General features: G+C 36.8%; 2 protein-coding genes across 6 annotated transcripts in view; one reads left to right on the top strand and one right to left on the bottom strand.

Annotated features, from left to right (window-relative positions):
- ROBO1 (roundabout guidance receptor 1) overlaps positions 1 to 22,537 on the top strand; it is a 693,687-nt gene that overhangs the window by 626,966 nt on the left and 44,184 nt on the right. For all 5 annotated transcript variants that reach the window (XM_085241045.1, XM_085241026.1, XM_085241036.1 and 2 more), the window contains 10 exons: positions 49 to 173; positions 1,887 to 2,058; positions 4,327 to 4,532; positions 9,193 to 9,274; positions 9,444 to 9,612; positions 9,713 to 9,879; positions 13,490 to 13,611; positions 16,034 to 16,265; positions 17,562 to 17,683; positions 21,078 to 21,249. In XM_085241045.1, coding sequence (XP_085097171.1) covers positions 49 to 173; positions 1,887 to 2,058; positions 4,327 to 4,532; positions 9,193 to 9,274; positions 9,444 to 9,612; positions 9,713 to 9,879; positions 13,490 to 13,611; positions 16,034 to 16,265; positions 17,562 to 17,683; positions 21,078 to 21,249 — 1,569 coding nt within the window. The remainder of the gene's footprint in view (positions 1 to 48; positions 174 to 1,886; positions 2,059 to 4,326; positions 4,533 to 9,192; positions 9,275 to 9,443; positions 9,613 to 9,712; positions 9,880 to 13,489; positions 13,612 to 16,033; positions 16,266 to 17,561; positions 17,684 to 21,077; positions 21,250 to 22,537) is intronic.
- Positions 6,293 to 7,808, bottom strand: LOC146545527 (uncharacterized). The gene is made up of 2 exons (XM_085241057.1): positions 7,419 to 7,808; positions 6,293 to 6,997 (listed from the first exon to the last, which is right to left on the bottom strand). Exons 1-2 carry the CDS (start codon positions 7,806 to 7,808, stop codon positions 6,293 to 6,295), a joined length of 1,095 nt encoding a protein of 364 aa, XP_085097183.1.

Genomic DNA, 22,537 nt, shown 5'->3' on the forward strand with positions numbered 1-22,537 from the left:
CTGACTGTAGTGTAGTTATTTTTTTTTAATGATGTTTTCTTTTTTCAGAGCCTCCACAGTTTGTTGTAAAGCCTCGTGATCAGGTAGCTGCATTGGGAAGAACAGTGACTTTCCAGTGTGAAGCAACTGGGAACCCTCAGCCAGCCATCTTCTGGCGGAGAGAGGGGAGTCAGGTAAAGCAAACCTCCTGCCCATTCGTTCTGACAGTTTCTTGAAGGGATATTGTTATGCAAGTGAAAAATGCTTAAATTTTTGTATTTAGGTTGTGGAAAATATCTCCAGAGCCCGGAGACGTTTGATATTTCTTTTCTACTTCTAAGGCACATGTATGCTACGTGATGTCAACTTTTCTATAAAGAATATCTAGGTTTTCTTTAGTCTCCAGTTTTCTCCATAAATGTAAAAATAAATTTGTGAAGCAAGTAGAAATGTTCCATGAAATGGAAGTACATACCAGGAAGAAATTTTAAGAGACAAAAAGATTACTAATGCCAAAGTTTGCTTTAACTCCCATATACACCTAAATTTTCAGAAAATTTGGCTTATTATGGTGCAGATATTAGTTTGCCAGATGCATATTTCAATCTGATAGATAAATGATTTATCTTAATCATTATCTTAGTAGGACAACAACTTGGAACCAAGGAGATGTTTTTCCAGAGTCCATTGGCTCACAGGTCTCACCTTAAGAGATCACTTTTTCTCCCAGCTTCCTTATTTGAAAGTGAGGGAAAAATGATTTTCAGCTTCTTTATAAAGAATCTTGAAAGCCATTGAATGAAACAAAGTATAATATATAGCAAGAGAATCACAGTTTTCTTTCAGGGTCATCTTTTTTTTTTTTTTTTTTAAAGAAGGAATGTGATGCAAAATATTTTTTTTTGAATGTGTCTGTTTAAATGTGTAAGTACAAAGCTAGTAAGCAAATTCAGGGCATAATCTCTAATTATATAAGTGTGCTGGTACTATTTACATTTTTGTATGGCCTAGATTTCTTTGCTAAGTTGTTTAGTACATAATTTTTTTTACTTAATTTTCACTGCTCTGAGTGGTGATCACTTTCAGTGAAAGGAGGAAATGGAGAAAGAGGTCAGTAACTGTGGTTTGCTAATAATAAAATAGAACATTTAGTGCACCATTCTTTCAGATGATTTTTGGAAATTCAAAATAAAGTTAAGCAAGGGAGATGAGAAGTAGTCTTGTTCAATCAAAGGTATAAATTTTAAACCAATATTTGATTTAACAGACTTGTACTGTTTTGTTTGCAGTTTGACTTCAGACCACTGTTGGTAAAATACCATGCACTTCATACCAAAACTATCCATCTACCTAGAAACTGGCTTAAGGTTAAATTATGTTTTACAAAGTTTGTTATGGAATATAGACACTATGATTACAGAAACCCAAGCAGCATCTCTTTTTAAAAAAAAACAAAAACTGCTGCTGTCTTTGGAAGTTGAAAGCTATAATCCAAATAAGTAAATAAATATTTGCATTTAAAATGCAATAAATGGAATATCCTGGATGAAACTCTAAAAAAAGATGTTGAAGCAAATTTTTTAGGCTTGCCACAGTTGCTTGCACCATTGTGGCATCTGTACATACTAGATCTTTGCTAGTGCCTATTAAAGTTTGTGTAAAGCCCAGCATTGACTACAGAGATTATTAGAGCAATCTCGAAAGACATACATAATCAGTGCAAATGTGCATCTATTTTATCACCAAAAAATCTTACAAAAGCTATTCTTGTTGTGTATAGTCACACTTAAGGTATGAAGAACAAAATGTTTTTTATATAATATGATTGTTTATGTATATTTAAGATTATTGATATTTGAATTTATTTAACACTTCTTTTTTAACTCTCTTTCCTAAACATCTTCTAGAATCTGCTTTTCTCATACCAGCCCCCTCAGTCATCCAGCCGATTTTCAGTTTCACAAACAGGAGACCTCACCATCACCAATGTCCAGAGATCTGATGTTGGATACTACATCTGCCAGACTTTAAACGTTGCAGGAAGCATCATTACAAAAGCCTACTTGGAAGTTACTGATGGTAACAATACCTTTTCTTTTCTTTTCTTTTCTTTTCTTTTCTTTTCTTTTCTTTTCTTTTCTTTTCTTTTCTTTTCTTTTCTTTTCTTTTTTTTTTTTTGTCATTTCCAATTTTATTTTTTTTTTATTTAACTGTATCAGTGAGAGGATATGACACTATTTTAGTGTCTGGTTTACGTAAACACATATTGCATACGTTTTTTGTTTGAACCTAAAAATACTGTTTGGGGCATCTCTTTCATGAGTTTAAATTTTCGATATTGTGTGTTGCCATTTTGTTGTGTAACAGTATATTTTATTTAATAAATATACTTCAGATTGTGGATTTTTGTCAGATTTAATTTATCTTGCCTTTTTTTTTTTTTTTTTCTTTCCCCAATTAGGTTTGGCTTACTTTCAGATTTCTGTTGCCTAGTTCTTTAGCCCTTATTACTCCATGTCTCTTCACTTAGTATCTCCATTTATGTCATTTTTTTCCTTGTTCTAGCAAAGAAAAAAATTCAGTCTGAATTGGGGTCAGTAGAACAACATACAAATGCATATTATCATACATTTCATTTTAGAGGGCGTTGGAACAAAAAATAAGATGAAAAGGCTGCGGTGAACATTAATACAAGCGTTAAATTCAGCTATAGAGTGTAGATCAGTCAGCAAGGTGGCTACTGTGAGCAGGAAAAGATAGGCAAAGATACTGTGAAAATGATGTAGGTCAATAATGAACAGCAGCATATCCATATCATTTCTGGTGTTCATTTTTTAATACATTTTTGACATTTGGCATTATATTAACATCCTACCATAGATGTTTTTAGATTATTACTAACCACTTTGTAAATTACTTATTTAGCATTAAATAGTATTAATTACTAGTAAACCAAAACATAAGTCCAAAGAAAAAATCTGTTGCTCAGAAAATTATTTGGAAAATTATATGCAGACTTTATGTGCAGCCTCCTAGTATTTGAATCTGCAAAGCTTTTTAGATACTTGTCATAGTTAAAGATAAACTATATGTGAGCTTAGTTTGGCTGGCTCTGATGAGAAAGATACTAATGTCCTCGCAGTGCCTTGCAGTGCATTACAACGGGTTGGGACAAGAATTAAAAGGTAAATTAAGCAATTAAAAATGTCAAGTGTCATTTGAACATGCAAATGAAATTACAAGAATTGGAACTTAGCCAAAAAAAAAAAAAAAACTATGCCACCACCCTGTATGAAAATAACCTAGAACTATCTGATGTTCCCAAATTCAGAATTTCAGGTTTATATTTCAGCAACCAAACCAGCTTTTAAGTTACGCCAACCCCCAGTGACACTGCTAAGCACATTTATGTCATTAAAGTTATGCCTACTTTTGAATCAACAGCCCCTGTCATATTGAATTGAAAGATAAGAAGAGGTCACTCAATAATATAGGTCTTACTTCTTTTCTTGATTATCCATTGAATTATGGGAAAAAAATATATAGTCATTCCTGTTCCTATGAATACTGAGATTACTTTATTGATACCTTTCTTTGCATAGTTATTAAATAACATATCAAGATCATTTCATTTCCATTGTGTGCAAGATGCAGTAAAACTATTGCAGGCACACTGTGGGTTTCTCCTTATGGTTTTGAGCTAGTATTGCAGATGAAGTTGTAATAGAACTGGAAATCTGAAACTACTGAAAAATACTTGTTAGCAGAGAAGTTTTGATATGGTATTTTGGTTGGTTTGGGTTTAGTCTACTGGAAGGCATTTCCCAATTAGGAAAGAGCCCAAAGATAAGTTGATGGTTCACCATATTAAAGAAAAAAAAAAAAAATCCTAGGTATTTGCCACTTTGTTCCATGTCTGCCTACCTCTTTAATCTCTATCATTGAATCTTGAAAGTATGAATTCTGTTGTACAGGTGTGCTGCTCGGTAAAAAAAAAAAAAAAAAAAAAAAAAAAAAAAAAACAAGGTAAAAACTGTGCATTCCAAAAATTTGGGAAATTCTTTCTCATTTTGTTATCACTTTATAAAGATACTGCAATTACAGAATGCCTATATAATATGTAATTCTTCTTTCCCTTCTGAAATTAATGTATTGTATATCATTATAAATTCTGTAGCTGTGCATCATTATGATGCACTATGCCCTGAATAATGCATGCTTCCAACTTTAATTACTTGTTTAATTATCTTTAGTTTGTTTCAAAGCCTCAAGCAACTGCTGTTGCTTAGATGATTAGAAAATTGCTTCCAGTCACAGAAATCTATTTCCTGTTGTTTCTTCTGGCAGTGATTGCAGACCGGCCTCCCCCTGTCATTCGACAGGGTCCCGTGAATCAGACTGTAGCTGTAGATGGTATTTTAGTACTAAACTGTGTGGCCACAGGAACTTTAACACCCACTATCCTCTGGAAAAAGGATGGGACCCTGATCTCTACCCAGGACTCTCGCATCAAGCAGTTGGAGACAGGAGCATTACAGATCCGATATGCCAAGGTAGCTTGAACTGGCAAACCCTTTTTTGTGCTGAGTTTTGCTGTTATCTGTTTATTTTTTCTCTTCAAGTTACTTTTCATTTTGGAAATACTACATTTAAAATTAATGAAATATTAAATAATTGTATTAAAGTATTTGATACTTCGTATTTTCAGATGGTTCATTCTTTAAGCTTTACACCATGGCTTGTATAGCCTAGGGCCTATTATTTTAAATGGAAGAATGCTTTTAAGTAATAAATAAGGGGATTATTTGTTACTGAAAACATGAAGGAAGAAGTAAAACTTGTGTTTCACAGAGATGAATCCTTATATTATTTGGGTTTCATCACTAATAGATGAAAATGATCTAATTATTTCAAATGTTTATAAAGAAAGCCTCTGCCTAGGATACTGCACTTACAGAGTCACGTTCACAGCTTTTTCAATATAACATTTCCTATTCAAGCATATTTACTTGTTAAACATAGTATAGCCCTGGCTTAAAATGGTTAACGCCTGTCACATACATGGCTTTCATAGGGAATTGTAGCAAGTTCCTGATCTTCCTGGTCAGTACTGCTGGTCATGTCTAGTGAAATGGAAAATACTTTAAAATGCTCTGTTATCTTTCATGTGATTCGAAATGTATTAATTCATAAAATTAGGCCAAATACACGGCTTTATTATGTTTGCTAGACTTATTCTTTTACCAATTACAAGTTACAGTGGTTGAGAGCAGGGTTGGTCTCTTCTCACTAGTGACAGGTGACAGGACAAGGGGAAATGACCTCAAGTTGCACTAGAGTAAGTTTAGGTTGGGTATCACAAAAAAGAAAGGGTTGTTGAGCACTGGAATAGGCTCCCTGGGGAGGTGGTTGAGTCACCATCCCTGAATGTGCTTAAAAACCATCTTGATGTGGTGCTCAGGGACATGATTTAGAGGAGGATTGTTAGAGTTAGGGTAGTACGGTTAGGTCATGGTTAGACTTGATGATCTTGAAGGTCTTTTCCAATCTGAGCAATTCTATGATTCTATGAAGGGATCCAGAGCAGCAGTGAATCTGTGGCAATGCTGCCTTATGCTGTCTTCAGTTATTTCTTGCACTGCCTTCTTGGTACAATGCATAGTGTTGAGGATGTTCAAGACATGAAATTTTAAATTTTAAGACAATTATCAAATTTATCTCCATTATACCCTTATTGTAACAAGAAAGGCCAAATATCTTTCCAGGTCTTCTGAACAATGTTCTCTATTTTCCAGAGAAGGCCTCTACAAAGCACGTGGTTTGTCAGACCCTTGGTAAATGTTAGCCCAGAAATTAAACCAAGAGTTACTGCTGCCTGACAGTGTAGAGCAGTATCTTGTGAGCAGTCATCCTACGAAGGTGGCATTCTCTTTCTGAGTCTTCAATAATTAAAATGCTGCTGTTTAATTAATCTCTACTTTCCCTCAGAAGTCATCATTAGGAAGAGCATTCTCAGTGCATGTGGCATGCAACCATCATCCAGTCTTTTACACTCTATGGCTAAGTGTCTAGAGCCTCATTGTTGCAGAAGGCTGTTAACTTGATGTTAAAGAACAATTGTTTCTATTTCTTTTTGAAGACAAATAGAAATGTGATCTGAGATTTCACCTGAACGAATAAATGAAAAGGACATGACAACAGAAAGGGTTTATTATTCTAACATCCTATTACCAGAAATATCTGTCTATGAAGTATGAAGTTATAAACCTATAAATGGGTGCTGCTGTTCCTACTCTGTGCAGTGGGCTCCGTGCTAGGGTGCTGGCTGTTCTTCTGCATCTGCTCTGTCAGAGCCACAGGTGCATGTTGGGCAATGCGGGGCTGCTTTGTGGGAGCTGCAGGTGCATGTTGGGCAGTGTGAGACAGCCCAGGGCCCCCAGTTATCTGATGTCACCTTGGCTGCTGCCAACATGGCCATGGCAAAACAGTGGCTGAGGTAATGCAGGGCAGTCTCACGATCCTGCAGCTCTGATTCCTGTGGGGGCTGGGCAAATGCCTGCCACACTGAACCAGGCGTAAAAGTGGGTGCCTTGAAGGGCAGAGCATTGAAAGCTGGAGGATCTGAAGCAGCACCTGAGATGGGACTGCTACTCGGTGGCAGTGGGGAGGGGGCCAGAGGCTGGCATTCTTCCCTCTCTGGTGCAGCAGTAGGGTCTGGTAGAGTTGCAGTACTGCCTGTTTGGGCTTGGGTACAGGCTTTCTTGGATGGAGGAGGCCCCATGGATGGCACTGGCTGTGTGCCTGCTTGTGGATCTTCTCTCAGCAGGCTCTTCTCTGGCCCAGCAGCCATTCTTTCCATGGGCTGGGCATCTGGGCTGCTCCTTGGGGGCCCCTCGTTCAGCTCTTCCTGTGGGTTGTGGGCAGCCACAGCTCTTCTCTTTTGGGCAGCTCTGCGCTTGCAGAGTTTCAGCAGTTCTGGATGATCTTTCCTGAAGTATGGGCTATAGTAACAAAGTAACTGAAAATACAAAGGAGAAGAGCTATGATCAGTTTGAGACTGAAGGACAGCAAGATTTAGAATCTTCAACTTTTAATTGCTAAAGACATGGGTATTAAAATATAGATAAGTTTAAACTTACAGCTTAGGCTGACTAAAGCAAGATATGTTGAAATAAATAGATTCATCATACCCTTATTTATTTATCTTTCTGTTCCATGGGTTCAGACTCACTGGATAAAACCCAAATATATTTTTCCCACATTTCTAGTACTCAACAATGCTACCTCTAAAATTCCTGCAAACAGTCGGAAGAAGAAATTAGGATCAGAACGTTTATTGTCATCCCCATCTTTGTTACTGAGGCTTATTTTATTGTAACCTCCATCTCTTCTACCAGAATATTATGAGAGTTGGTTCATGTGTGGAGCAACTGATGTACCTTCCTGTGAGCCACAAATGCCTCTTCCTCTGCCAGAAACTCGGGAAGCGAGGGAGATCTTCTGGAGTCACGCTGCATTTTTGTGAATCCGTACATATTAAGTTGACGAATAAAACTCTTCATGCTTTCTGTCCCAAACACTCTCAAAGATCCTTTCTTTCCCAAAACTTCGACCTGAAAGATTTCTTGGTCAATTACAATGCAGCTTCCATTCTGACCCCACCAAATGCTCTTAAATTGGTGGCTTTCAACCAGTACCCAGAGTTTCTCAGGAAAAGTAGAGGCTGTGGAGGTAATAGTGCCTCTGTGTGTGCTCTCCTCGTAAGAAGCATGAGGTAAACATATGATTTCCTCCTGATGAGGATAAGTTAGTACATTTTTTTCATCCATTTTTGATGCCCAGGCTGTTCCTTTTTCCTGACCCAGACGATCAGAAGGAGAGCCTGGGGACACAGCCAGACCCTCTGGATCCGAACTGTCTGCAGAAGTTCCTACTGTGGACAGCTCGCTTTCAATGCCTACTGTCTCAGTCTGACTGTAGTTTGTGCTCGCAGCCAGTTCTGCAGGGAGCTGCTCTTTGTCCTGCCAGCTGGCAAGTGAAATCCCACAGAACTGTTGAGGGGTTCCAGGGAGAGAGGCTCAAACGTCACCATGGTGCCCAAGTGTCATCACAGTGACATCACTGCAGTGCCTATGGCCCATCTGGTGCAGCAGCCAGAGCAGGTGTTGCTCACACGCCCTTGTTGCTGGTCCTGCACAAAGCCATGGGTATTTTCACTTAAGTCAAGGAACAAGTAAAACTGTACCTGAAGGGGACCACTTCTCATCCAGACATTGCTTCCCCTTCCCTGGGTGGTCCCCTGAATCACTCCCTTCTGGACTTCTTGAGAGTGGAAATCAGCACCTTTAAGAAAAGAAAACAACCATCTCTTCCCATTCTGTCACAATTTCTTACAAATGCTCTTTTATTTCAATTGCACAGCTTCTGCAAGGGAGTAGCTGTGTGCGCAGGCAATGCTCTGCCATGTCACCAGTCTCCCAGAAACTGCTCTGTAGGTCCAACTAGAAAAAGACACAAAGTACATTTTGCTGATTGCATAAAACGGAGATGTACAACCCCTCATTTATTTTATTTGGTTCCCGTGTTTTTATTTGATACTTCAGAAATTAAGAAAGCAGTCCCACAAAATCAGTGGTGTTCTCAAAGCCATCTAAATTACGGTCCTCTCTACAGAATTAAGTGCCAAATAAGGCATCATTCAGAACTGGATGAGAATAACGTATGGTGATATTTTTGGGCGGGGATCTGCCTTAGAGTGAAATTTATACACACACAAAGAAACCAATAGGTACAAGGCCTTGTGAAATATTTAAGCTTTGTTTTAAGAACAACATTCTCTACAGTTCTTCAGTCCAGACAAGTCCCTGAGCAGTATTTAGGCAGAAGGTTGTATGGGAATCTTATCATCTAAGTTCCTTTTCAATGTATTTCTTAAGAATTCTACAGAGTAAGGAATAAGTGCTACGAGACTAGGCCTTCAGCATGTTGATTTCAGAATGGGCAGTGTTAAATAAGGATATGCAACATTTCCCCTTTTCATTTTGTAGCACATAAAATTATTCCTTCTAATGTAAGAAGTTTGTTGTTCAAAGTTTTCTTTAGATTAAAAGATTTATTCATATTCATAGAGAAATGTACAGAGGTATAATTATTTTTCTAGCCCACTGAGTGCCTGATTGTTTCAAATATTTATTCTTCTCTTTTCCTACTCAGCTGGGTGACACTGGTCGGTACACCTGCGTTGCTTCAACCCCAAGTGGCGAAGCTACATGGAGTGCTTACATAGAGGTCCAAGGTAAATCAATTATGTTCTCTGCATGGAGAAAATGCATAAAAGAAAGTCAAAAATTGAAATGCAGTAATTATCTGACTCTGTCATAAATTGCCAGTGCAAATGTGAATAGCATTTAGCTTACAGCTGCTTCCTGTCTATCTATACTCAGTATTTCTCTCTCCTTTGTTAGAATTTGGAGTCCCAGTGCAGCCACCAAGACCCACTGACCCAAACTTGATTCCTAGTGCTCCATCAAAACCCGAGGTTACAGATGTCAGCAGAAATACAGTAACATTGTCATGGCAACCTAATTTGAATTCAGGTGCAACGCCAACCTCTTACATAATTGAGGCCTTCAGGTATATGAGTCTCATGTGACCTTGCTGTACTTAAGTTTGTATGTAATATATTGTTACAGAAGCACATGCTAACCTGTTGTTGTGTGTGTTTTATCCTTAGTCATGCATCTGGTAGCAGCTGGCAAACTGTAGCTGAAAATGTGAAAACAGAGAGTTTTGCAGTTAAAGGGCTAAAACCTAGTGCAATTTATCTATTCCTTGTGAGGGCAGCTAATGCATATGGATTAAGTGACCCAAGCCAAATATCTGATCCAGTGAAAACTCAAGGTAAGCTTTTGGTATTGAACATTTTGGGTATCCACCGTGGCTGCTACAAATTGACTGAGAAATACTAGATGCAGAAATTTTGCTAGCTTTCAACTATCTGCACTGACTGTGATATATGTTAGGTAGTGAAATACATTGTTTAAACTTGCATTTCCCTATAACATAAACTCTAAAAGCTGCTTGGACAGCATATTGTGCTGCCTAAAGGAGCCGTATTATCTCTTATCCAAAGATAGTTTCGTCTTACAGAATAGCTCTTGTTAGCAACAAAAGTGATCTCTGATTTTTGAAGCTATCACACAAATCCTTAAGTTCTATTAAAATGTTGCTGTATCCAGTGAATCAAATGAAGCTTAGAACTTACAGACAGAAACACTATATGATCTAATTTGGCTTCTGCAGAATTAGGAAAGAAAGAAATTTAAAATTTGAAGGAACTGGGCATTGTGAGCCAGGAAAGAAGAACTTTCAGTGGTGTATTGAAAGCATTGCAGTAGTACTGCTGTTGAAAACGATAGGAAAGAGAGACGATACTTACAGGTAGCAAAGTGAAAGACAGAACTGGGTAGTATCTTCTGAAGAAGTCACCTGCTGACTGAAGCTACAGCTGAAGTCCAGCTATGGACTGAATCCAACTATGCAAAATTTTAAATAAATTCACAGTCAGTGTAGAAAATAAATGTACTTAGGGCAGTGTTCAGGAAATAATTCTTTGCAATTTCGAGCAGAGAGAGCTGGAGCTGTTCAGCCTGGAGAAGAGAAGGGTCTGAAGAGACCTGAGAACAGCCTTTCTTCAGCGGGGGCTATAAAAAGAATGGGCTAGATGCTTTAGTGGGATTTGTTGTGATAGGACAAAGGGAGATAGTTTCAAACTAGAACAGAAGACATTTAGATTGGAGATAAGTAAAAAATTTATTATAATAACAGTAGTGAAGCACTGGCACAGGTTGCCCAGAGAAATGTTGGATGCCCCATCGCTGGGGCAGGCTGTTGGTGTCCACATTCATTGCAGAAGAGTTGGACTAGATGATCATTAAAGGTCCCTTCCAACTTGAATGATTCTGTGATGATTCTATGAATTTTGCAGCTTGAATTGTTCCAGTACAAATATTTTCATTCTTAAATAGGGAAAAAAAAGAATTTATTCTTTTTCAAAGAAAAAGTAACAAAAGTTATCTTCCTTTTTTTTTTTTTTTCCTGCTGTAGTAGAGAATTTGATCCACTGGCTTATTAAGATGCCTGTGCTATATGGTTTATTTGTTTCTTAGCAGAAGTAAGCACATCTGTTTTTGGAAGGAAGTTCGTTAAAGGAAACAAAAAATCTTCATTTAGGAACTTTTCATTTATTCTGGAGTTGGTCTGAAAGCAAGTTTTTCTCCCATGGAGAGTGGGCAGTTTCATATTCCTATTATTTGTTATTATGCATTTCTGCTTGGTAACGATTTCAGTGGATGGATAGGCAGTGTAGTTATAAACGCACAGAAGATAGGAGTTACACAGGTTCCTAGGTCTGCCTCAAAGAACAGAATGTGTTACTGTGTGAGCAGGTGGGCTGCAGTGTTCTCTATACAGGTCAGTTTTTCATGCAGTGTAGCATTCCACAAGTTTTCAGTTTGAGCTAGTAAGGTAGTTCAAAAATTTCCCGGTTAACTTCTGTTCATAGAAATTTATTGCCTTGCGTTAAATTCATGTCCAGATCAGGAATCTAACTTACTTCAGCCTTTAGACCTGACCAACATTAAAAACATGCTGAAGTGTTCTCACTCACAGTCCCTGTATTGGAAACGTTAGAGACTAACCAAGAAAACATAGAATAGATGATGTGTATAGTTCTGTAGCACAGAATTACAAAATTGCTGAGTCTATTAATAGTTTTAGTCATATTGTTGATGACTCGCCTTTTATAACCTGCAGTTATTTATATCACTAATTATTGAACTGACTTTTCTGTAGCATTCCAAGTAAGTTGATATTTAGGCAACTCTCCAAGTAGAATTTTCTATCATTAGTGCTTTCAAAGCGTTAAAGAAATGGTGGGAAAGGAAATGCTCAGTTAAATGAACTGTTAGGCAGAACATAATAGATATAGCAGTAATATCATGATATTTCTTTTTTTTTTTTTTGCATATAACCAGCATTCCTTTCTAAGAGGCTACTTTTGTCATCTACTGATTGCATAGTAATATCAATTTGCTTTATTAACTTCAGAGATCTCATTGTTTTGCAGATATTTGAGGCAACTGTGTGAAAAGACTGCAAAGTGACAGAAGTTTTATATGCTAAAATGGGAACTGTATTTTTAAGAAGTTGTTCTCACACTGATTTTTTTAATGCAGACTTACAAAATCTTTAATATTTTTTAGACAAGACTGAAAACTTAGAGTATAACTACCATGCAAAAAGGATGCTTTGCATCTTTTTCATTTAATTGTAACAAGTACCTTTAAAAATCAGCATCTAAAAAAACCTCAACTTTTAGGATACCTGCAAGGACTTATTGCAGTAGTTGTAATAGATATATACACAGTTTCTGTTTACTCTCTCTCTTGCCTATCTTGTGAGCAGACAGGTATGGAATTTACGAAGGTCTTCAGAGAACAGAATCCTTGAAGGTTTTCTAATCTTGTCTAATCAATAGAGAGAAAGTAATAGGCTAGAGTAAGGTTTATGTAATGCATTATTCTGTATCTGGAATTGTATTAGGAAAAGAAAAATCAGTCTAAGTACATTCACTGAATTCTCTAGTCCGTGATTTTAACTGTTGTCAGCATGGTATTTTCTAAAATGAAGTGATCAAAGGGAAACATATGAAATCAATATAGAGACTGTGTTCCTCTGTTGTCTGTAGTACATGTATATTTGAGACACTCTGTTAGTCACTGCCCTATAAATTTTATATATGTCTAGGACAGTCACTAAATTTCAGTTAGGTACTCTTTTCAAAGGCACTGCATGCAGAAGTGTGTTTCCATTTTTCCACTGGCTATTTTGAGAGGAAATTGTCTCTTCATATGTATGTCCAATTCTTTTAGCTGTAAGTTAGACTAAATGTCAGAAGAGCAAAACAACACTCAGCTGTGCTCTGCCTTCTGTTTACAGAAGTCACCTGCTATGAGAGTGAAACTTTAGCTATGTGACTTGCTTTTAGTTTCTACAGTTTTTGTTTCTTTTGTAATTAAAAATAGTAAGTTTGCCAATTAATTTACCTGAAGGCAAAGCATTTACAATGGCCCTTTCATATAGTTTTTGTGGTCTCTGTTGGAATTTGGAGTGAGTAATAGAAAATTTTCTCCTTCTGCAGGAAAGAATAAAGAGATGCTGCTGTAGTCATTTTCCAAAGATCTCCCTGAATGTAGTTCTTTCTTTTTATCCATCATTTCCTTCCTGTTTCTTCCTCCTATTTTTGTCAAAGAAAGTGCAGTGCATCTGTTTGATACCATTAACTCAGGAAAAGACTTTCTGTAGATTTTTCTTACATTTCTGGAAAGTACCTAAGATAAACTTAATTGTTGAAAACTTCCTATGTTTTACGATATATTTATTTGTATTTACATATACTTATTTTAATAATTACATATATTTGTGAGAATTGAATCTTAAATTATTACAGATGTTCCACCAACAAGTCAAGGTGTGGATCACAAGCAGGTGCAGAGAGAACTAGGCGATGTGGTACTACATCTGCACAACCCTACTATCCTTTCTTCCTCCTCAATTGAAGTTCATTGGACAGTAAGTATAAATCGTCATCATAAAGGTAGTCACATGCATTGCTGAAGTGTGCTGTTTGACCACTGTGAAGTCACTCTTCAAGAAGCTGTGTAGTTTTTAAAAAACTGTCAATGTTTTCTTTGGAATAAGTTCTGCTGGGGCTTTGTTTTCATACTTCATTGAATTTTGTCACATCATCACATTTCTTGTCCCCATGGAGAATATTGCTTATAATACAGTGATAGTTCCCAATACATCCTCCTGGACACTAAAGAATCGATCTTAAGCTTTCTTAGGTTAAATCATTTGAAGCTTTTGCACTGCTTTCAGTAGAAAGTGTATTTAGTCCCCTAATGAGATAATGTGGATAATTCTCCATCTGTCAGATACCAGTGGAGGGAACTACTGCATAGTTATCTTTGGAAGTGTTTATTCCATCCTATTTATGTACCGAGAAACACACCCAAACCAAAATAGCCTCATCTTAATATACTATTCTTCCCACGGTGCTATGAATGCATGTAGTACAAGTAGAAGAGACATAAATAACAATTCAGAGCTGTTCTATTGGTGTTGTTCTGACAGGAGGAAAAAGGAAGTTGGTCATGTGAAGCGTATAACAGGGAAATGGGAGAGTGAGGAAACAATATTGTAGAAGTTCTGAAGCAAGGGAAAGGATAACATACATGAAAAATATTCAAGTAGGTTTACAAAACTTTGGAGCCACAGTGAAGGAAAAATTATAAATGTCTTGCTATGGGAGACATTTGGTGATCAAAAGGTAGAAATGAAGAGAAAGAACAATATAGGAAATCTAAAGTAACAAACAACAAGAAAATAAAATTGAATGAAAAGAAGACCAGTTTTAAAATAGAATGCAGAATGAAGAAGAAAAATGGGAGAAAGTTACACTAGTGCAGGAATTTATCAAATTAGTTTGAGCTTTGAAGTCTTTTCAGATCTTCCATCTAAACAAGTCAATATATTGACAATCAGAGCACAGGATGTAGCCTCTGTCATGCCACAGCAGAATATTTTGAGTAAGAGCATGACATTTTGACTCTGAAGAAGAGCCCTAGCCCAGTGGAGTCCTGGTCTATGACCAGGGCTACTCAGTACAAGGTAGTATCTGCCGTGTTGCATCCACTTACCTGTGGTAAGGCCACCTGCACTGTGCTATTTCCTCTTTTAACTAATAATATTAAGACATCCTTGAGGCTCCTAGCACAATTTTGTTTGACCTTTACTTACAGAACAACCTTTTCCAGGCAGCCAGTTTTTTGTCAGTTTCTTGGGTGGCCTGTGGCTTCTCTGCAATTTTAAAAGTAAGCATTACTTCAGTTTTAGCTAGCACATGCATTCTTTATGTGCTTATTAAAAATGAAACATTTTTTCTTTGAGTAAAGTAACAAGCAAACAGTTTTATTATATCACCGTGTGAGATTTTTGATACTAGAGAAAATCTGGTGCAGCTTTTTAAAGGTTTCTTATTGTTGTATTTGGAATTTCTTATTAATCAAAAATTGAAATTTGTTGTTAATGCTGCATAAGAGATCATTTCTGCAAGATAACTTTCTGCTGTGGTTACAGCCAAACGCATTGAATCCTGTCCTAATTTACATTAAGGTTTCTTTCTCCATACATGCAGTATAAAATGGCCTTCGTTTAAATCAGTCGGGACCATATTATTTTGATCTGTTTTTCCAAGTCTCATCCATATTACCATATTGATTTTGTAAGCATCTTAAGAGCCCTCTTAAACAGCCCCTTCCCTCCAGCAGAGGAGGCTCCTACTGAGTCAGTGAGTACCGAGGAAGTGCTTGGGCAAATGTGCCCTTCAACAGCCTCCAGCTTCATCAAAGCAATGCAGATAGTGCCAGTTGGCTGCCCTTTTAAATCACTTACTCCAGAAGGAAGCATGCAGGAAGCAGTGCTCATTTCCTGAATTATGAGAGGCTTCACACCTCAAGAGAGCTGGCGCACTTGCTGCTTATTCTGTGTTTGTCAGAGCCATTGATTCCCTATCCTGGTCCTCTTTCCTGCCCCATTCTGCAGAGCAGATTTGCATAGGCAAAGTATATCCTGAGTTCCCCTGACTCCATTCAGCCTGTCCATGAATGTAAAGGTGATTCATTTCACTGAGCGAGGGTTGTACAACTCTGCTATCCCCCTTTAATGCTTCCATAAATCCACTGAAACTGGTAGTGTTCTACCAGCATCAATATTAATGCTCTTTTGAATCAGGCCTGTACTTTGCTGTAATTCAAAGAGTCTGTATCAGGTTCAGCATTGTTTATTTTGAATAAAATAAATGGATAGACCAAGGACTAATGCTGCAGACAACATGCACAGTTCCTAATAGTTTAATAAATTATTTCTAATTGTTTAATACATTATTAAACAATGCATTGTTGTAATGGGTGTCTTTCTGCTGTTTTTCCAGGTGGACCAGCAATCCCAATATATTCAAGGATATAAAATCCTTTACCGGCCAACACCAGCATCCTATGGAGAATCAGAATGGTTAATTTTTGAAGTGAGGACTCCAACTAAAAACAGCGTTATCATTCCAGAGCTGAAGAAAGGTGTAAACTATGAAATCAAGGCCCGCCCTTTTTTTAATGAGTTTCAAGGAGCAGATAGTGAAGTGAAATTTGCAAAAACCCTAGAAGAAGGCAAGTAGGAGCCAGACTGTCTTCATCTTTCCTTTTTGAAGTAGTATTCTGGCCTGCTTTTCTCTGATATGTTCATTATTTGATTTTGTTTGAAGTGTGTGCTGTTAGAGAACGGCAGTCTGCAGCAGAGGAGACTGTGTTGGACTGATCATTAAGTGAATTGTTTGGTGACATCGAAGTAAATATTCAGAACCATGTGTGAGAGACAGAGAGAGAGAGGGATGTGCAAAACCCTCCTCCAACACACAATGGGAAATGTGCTTTTTATCTTCACTGCAGTGTGCACTCCTCCCTGCTGAGTTCATGGTCTGGTCACAAGTGACTTCTGTCAGATTCAAGCACTTACTAATCACTATCTTAAGTAGATAGCAGACACCGCAGAAATCATCAAAGCACTGTAGCTGAGGGAATGGAAACCACATTCTTAGAAGGCTTTTATATCTGCATCAATCAGTAATACAAAATGAAAAGATGCATGAGGGCAACAGATATAGTGGACTAAATTATGTATTTCCATCTCAAACGCATGCTAAAAAGAGAAGGTTCATAAAGCTGTTTCTTTTGTTGTAGCTCATCTGGTAGTTCAGGCATAATAAGTTTGTAACATGGCTGGTGCTTCAGAATAGGGATTTCAGAGCATCTGCTGGGATGTGATACTTTTTTCCTTATCTCTTCACTACCTGGTATAAATACACTGTAGCTCTTGTTTACTTCTGTGGGTGGTTCGAGAGGTGTGCTTAATTGCATTCATCCCAAGCGTAATCTAAGCATATTGTTTTTAGAAAGACTATTTAAAATTCAAAATATAAAGCTGTTAAGCATAACACGTTCAATCCTGATTTTAATATGGTTTGTATTGCTCACTGTTTTTCACACAGTAGAGCAGCTGAGGTTTAACATTCTGCTAGGGTCAATTTACAGACTTCATTTTTTAATACTGTTGATCATGGGTGAGATGCTTTGAAACCCATTAAAAAAATTCTGTGCTCAAGACTGTGCTGTTCAGGTAATTGGTATCTGAGTTTGCAGAGTCTGGTGGCCTGCCTGACTTTTTTGTCTTACAGAAACAGCACAGCAGAAATTAGAAGTCTGCCTGTAGGTTCCTGTAGGTGCACATCACTTACCTTGTATACCACTGTGATTTGTGGGCAAGAATTACACATAACAAAAACTAGGGAAAAAAATAATACATTTTTTGTGGTCCAGAAACCAGTTTTCCTTTAAAAAGAAAACTAAAACCCCTTACTGTTGCATTTGACAAACTTAACCATTCAATCTTTCTCCCCAAACAAACAGCGCCCAGTGCTCCACCTCAGAGTGTTTCAGTAACCAAAAATGATGGGAATGGGACTGCAATTGTAGTCACCTGGCAGCCACCCCCCGAGGATAATCAGAATGGAATGGTTCAAGAATATAAGGTAATGCTTATATCCCCTGGCAGAGTGTTGGCTAGGTTCCAATGGGTAAGTTGTTTGTGGATGCGTGGCTCCATCTACTGGACAAAGTTAGAGCACATGGTTTGGAAAATGATTTTTTGGAAGAATCAAATCCTGTATTTAGTAATTCTCTCTAAATGGTAGAAAGCAATTAAAGTCACCTCTATAAATCAAAACAAAACACCAATAGTTAAAACGAAATACTTTCTTACCTTTGTTATAAATTGAGAAATGCATAGGCAAGCTGAGAGTGAACCCTACCTGTTAGAGAACTATTCTATGACTCAGACATTGACTGCAATTATAAATATAAACAGGCCTAAGGAGTTGAAAAGCTCAAGGATAATAACTAACAGTGTTAAGATGTGAAGAACTTATTTTTAACTGAGCAGTCAAATAGAAAACTTTCAAGTAAATAATGTTCTTGTATAATACTAAATATAGTAAGTATATAGAAATTTTCTTGTATTTTTCACAGAAGAAAGCTCTTATTAAGCTATATAATTTTTCAAAAATTATGAGTACATTATGAAATATTTATTTATTGTTCATTTAGCAACATACACAGTATTTATTTTCAGTTCAAATTGTTTTGAGATAATTTACTTTGCAAATTAACTGGAGCTTAGTTTTCCTAAGCAAGTTACAGACACTTTAAATATTTAGTTGTGTATTTCAAATAAACTTTTAATAACCACTGGGTGGCAGGATATCTGTCTTGGCTCCTTTTTCAGGTGAGACACTGTGGTACAGACGTGTCTCTTGCCTTAAAAACTCATTCGGCTATTTTGTTTTCCCTTAGTATTAATGGAAAAGGGAAGAGATCACTGTGTGGTAAATTTAGAACAATTAAACATCAGAACTTGGAACTTGGTCAACTGGTAGAAATAAAATGAGTTTGTGGCTTAGTTTCAGACATATGATGCAATTTGAAGGAAAGAAAAAAAAAAAAAGAATTTGCAAAATTATTTTATTTAATGAACCAGAAGGGTGGAACTATTTCCGTCAAGAAACTGCATTAGAAGAATGTTGTAAGGACAAAACAGTAAAATTCAGGAAATTCATATTTGCGAGTTAATATAATACCTGACTTACCTCCCAGCATTCAGAGCTAATGAACTGTCAGGTGTTGGAGCAAACTGTCTTCTTGTGCTTCTGTAGCAGTAGGTGGCACACTGGCACGTTTCTCCTACATTTATTGTCTGCGTGCCCTTATTTTCCATTGTGTTTTTTCACCATGGACAGAAAACAGACACAATGAATATATATGTAGTTGTTATTTGAGCTGTATGTAGTTATTATTTTTCTCTAAAAATGTGGGGAAAAAAAAGTGATCTATGTATAAGAACTTCTAACAAAACAAAACAAACAAAAAAAAAGAAATCTTGTAAAATTTTCTTTTTTTAAATTGATATTTTTCTATCTCACATTTTTCCCCTAAAAATGGGTGTGTGTGCTGGGGAGGGGGAATTCTACAGTTTTCTAAGTACCTTGGTTTAAGGCAAGAGTGTACCTACTTAATTAAAAGATAAAACATCTATTAAGAAGGATACCATCTTAACTGGAGAAATGCCAATATCACACAGAAAAAGCCAAAAATAAATCATAGCAGAGGCCATTCCTAGCATGAAGTTAGAAACTCTCCTTATACTGTTTTTTTCTTCACTGATATGTCTGTTGTAGTGTGAATTCTTCTCTGCTTCATAACATTCTGGAAATGAGTTTTCACTTGCCTGTTTAGATGTGCAATCAATTATAGTACTGACAAGTACTGAACAACCTGATGTTTAACTTACCATTCCCAATTTGCAAATTTCCCCATTTATTTGAGCACCTAAGAACAAAACACTTTTACAAGTAATTAGTGCATAGTTGCAAGTACATCATATATTATTTTTGTTATTTACATATACTATTGTGGAAGTGTAGTATTGTAGCAATTTCTGTGAAAATGACTCGTCAAAATGCAGAGTTAAATTTTTTGTTCTTCACTTTATCAAGTTCTTATTTAAATAATAGCATTTTCTTAGACCATCCATCAGAATTTAAGAACAATGTTATTAATAGTTACACCTCCTTCTGACTGAAATAATCTGTATTTGATATCTGAATATAAAAAGAGTCTCTTCTGTTCTCTTTCTGTGCTCTGACCCGCTTTACAGAAGCAGTTCTGTATGTGCCGTGTTGGGATTCTATTTCAAAGGGGCTTAAAATGCATTTCAGATCCCCACAGTGTCCCACTAGCCTTTTTTCAAAAAAGGCATCCGGAGAATGAAAAAGGGTCTTAGAGTGTCCTGATGGTGAAATAAAGAAAGTTTACAGTATCCAGGCAAAAAGGACTCTATGGAAAGCGCCCTAGCAATTGTTCTTCAAGTGAAACTCTAGCTCACTCACCTGACAATCTCCACAACAGCAGAATTGCACAAGGGATTAAGAACAGCTATCTGGGTAGTAAATCTTTTAAAAGCTCCATATGTCAAAAGCACGATCTTCTCTCCTGTGTACAGTCAGCACAGGTTCAGAAATGCTGACATTCCCAGGAAAACTTGCTTTTCTACAAATAAAGTACTGAATTTAACTAAAAAAAAAAATTCAGTGTGGAGCAAAACAGAAGGAATAGAAATCATCATTTTCTTAGGAGGCCTAAATTAGCTGCTATGTTACTTTTGATAGCAGTTGAGCATTCAGCCATTCCCTTAAAAGCATTTGCCACACAAATACTGCAGTTTCCCAGTCATTTAATATGACTGAATATAGTAATGGATTTCTAAAATGGAAAATAAAAATTTTTAGATTTGTGTTCTAGTTTTGATCAAAAAATGAGATTTGACATGATCCCATTGTCTCTCAGAAGAAGATAGTATATTACTAATTCTCATCTCTCGCTGCCATTTGTTCTTTAAAAAGATAACCTTTTTATTCCAGCATGGTATCTGTTCTCCTCTGATGTCATGAAGAAAAGCACTTGAGTGAATAAAGCCTTGCTTGATGAATGATTCCTTAACAAGAGAATTGCAAACTCATTTATCTGAATGCTCTTACTTTGTTGTTTACATGAATGATTTTTGGTTAAGGGATTTCTCTTACTTGTTCCCTGTTATTAATGCTTTTAGCTTTATTAGCAGTGTTATCATGGATTGAATGAATTGGGATGAACTCATCAAATAATATTAGCATTTGGAGCTGTTCTTTCAAACAAGAAATAGCTTTCCAGTATTCAGAATTTCCAGGACTGTGAACCATGACTTCAGATTTTAAAATAGTGACAGATTTTAAATCTTATCCAGCAGAAGGAAATGTGTCAACCTTCCTTCTAATGATCCTGCACTGTTTAATTTTTAATTTTTATACATACAATACACTTACTTCCCTGCAGGTTTGGTGCCTTGGCAATGAAAGTCGATACCATATAAACAAGACAGTAGATGGTTCCACCTTTTCTGTTGTCATCCCTTCCCTAGTACCAGGTATTCGATACAGCGTGGAAGTGGCAGCAAGTACTGGAGCAGGACCTGGAGTGAAAAGTGATCCCCAGTTTATCCAGTTAGGTAAGCCTGCTGGTAATCCTGTCTGTTGGTTTCAGTTATTTTTGTTTGTTTGCTTTTGTCCTTTATGGCATCAGAAATACTTTCAGGTCAAAGGAAATAGATAATGTTACCTGATCTCTGCAATGGCAGGATATGGCGTTTCTTGTTTTAAACGTGTCTTGAAACTGCATTCTAAAGATAGGAGTATATCAGTGTAAATGTTTGATTCTTCAAATTCAGCATTGTTTCTTGGTTGCTGATTTTTTCAGAGCTTAATTTCAAGCTTAATAATGGTGTAAAATAAAATATGTGGAATCATATGAATCCTTAAAAGTTGGCTCACTTTAGTTCAGAGAGGTGATTTGTCTTGATCAGAATATTGATGCAAAAAAACAAGAGCTTGCTAGCATTAGAAAAAATAAATATCAGCCATGTCTGCTCCCCGGTAGAGGAATAATAGGTACCAGGTGATTTACAATTATCTTGATCTTCCTAACTTAATTTATACTAAACATTCTTCTGTCATAAATGCACGTCAAGGACATTGCTTTTGGGTATATCTGAGAGAAAGGCTTCTTTCCTTTAATTCACTGAAGAGGATTTAAAGTAATTTTAGGTATAGTCACATGCTGCTTTACCAACCTGATAAGATAGTACCAGACTACCTTATTATTACAGCATATAGTCTATATATAATCATAAAAAAAAACCCATCTTTTGTTCTGGACTTCATTTCTATATTTGTATCATTAGTAGACCTTCCCTGTTACTTGACTTTTTACTTAAAAAAAAAAAAAGCACATAAATATTGCGTGTGAAAACAGGACTGAACAAGTAATATATTTGCTCTAAAATTACATGTACCAGCACTGCTTTGATAGTAATGCCTGCTGCTTTATGATGTTGGCCCACAACATCAGAGGTGGATGTTGGTGATATGGCATTAGAGGTTGAATCTTCCCACCAATATTCCTTTATATTTTGTGGCCATGTGACAGAAGGTAGCAGAGGAGCAGTCTGACAAAATGGCATCTGACATGAAAGCTTAGATGAGACAAAGGTGTGTCACTGAGTCCTTCCTTCCATGTGGAAAAAAATGGCACCTACTGACATTCAGAGATGCTTGCTGAATGTTTTTGGAGACCAAAGAGTGAATGTGAGCACAATGAGGCAGTGAGTGGTGTGTCACCTCTGCTGGTGCAGATTTTTGCGAATGCAGCACGCAAGCTCTTCTTTATTGCTGGTGAAAATGCATTGCTAATGGTGCTGACTGTGTCAAAAAATAGTGTTTTGTAGCTGAGAAATTGCT

Source organism: Meleagris gallopavo, chromosome 1, assembly GCF_905368555.1.
Source record: "Meleagris gallopavo chromosome 1, MGAL_WU_HG_1.1, whole genome shotgun sequence".
Classification (NCBI taxonomy): Eukaryota; Metazoa; Chordata; class Aves; order Galliformes; family Phasianidae; genus Meleagris; species Meleagris gallopavo.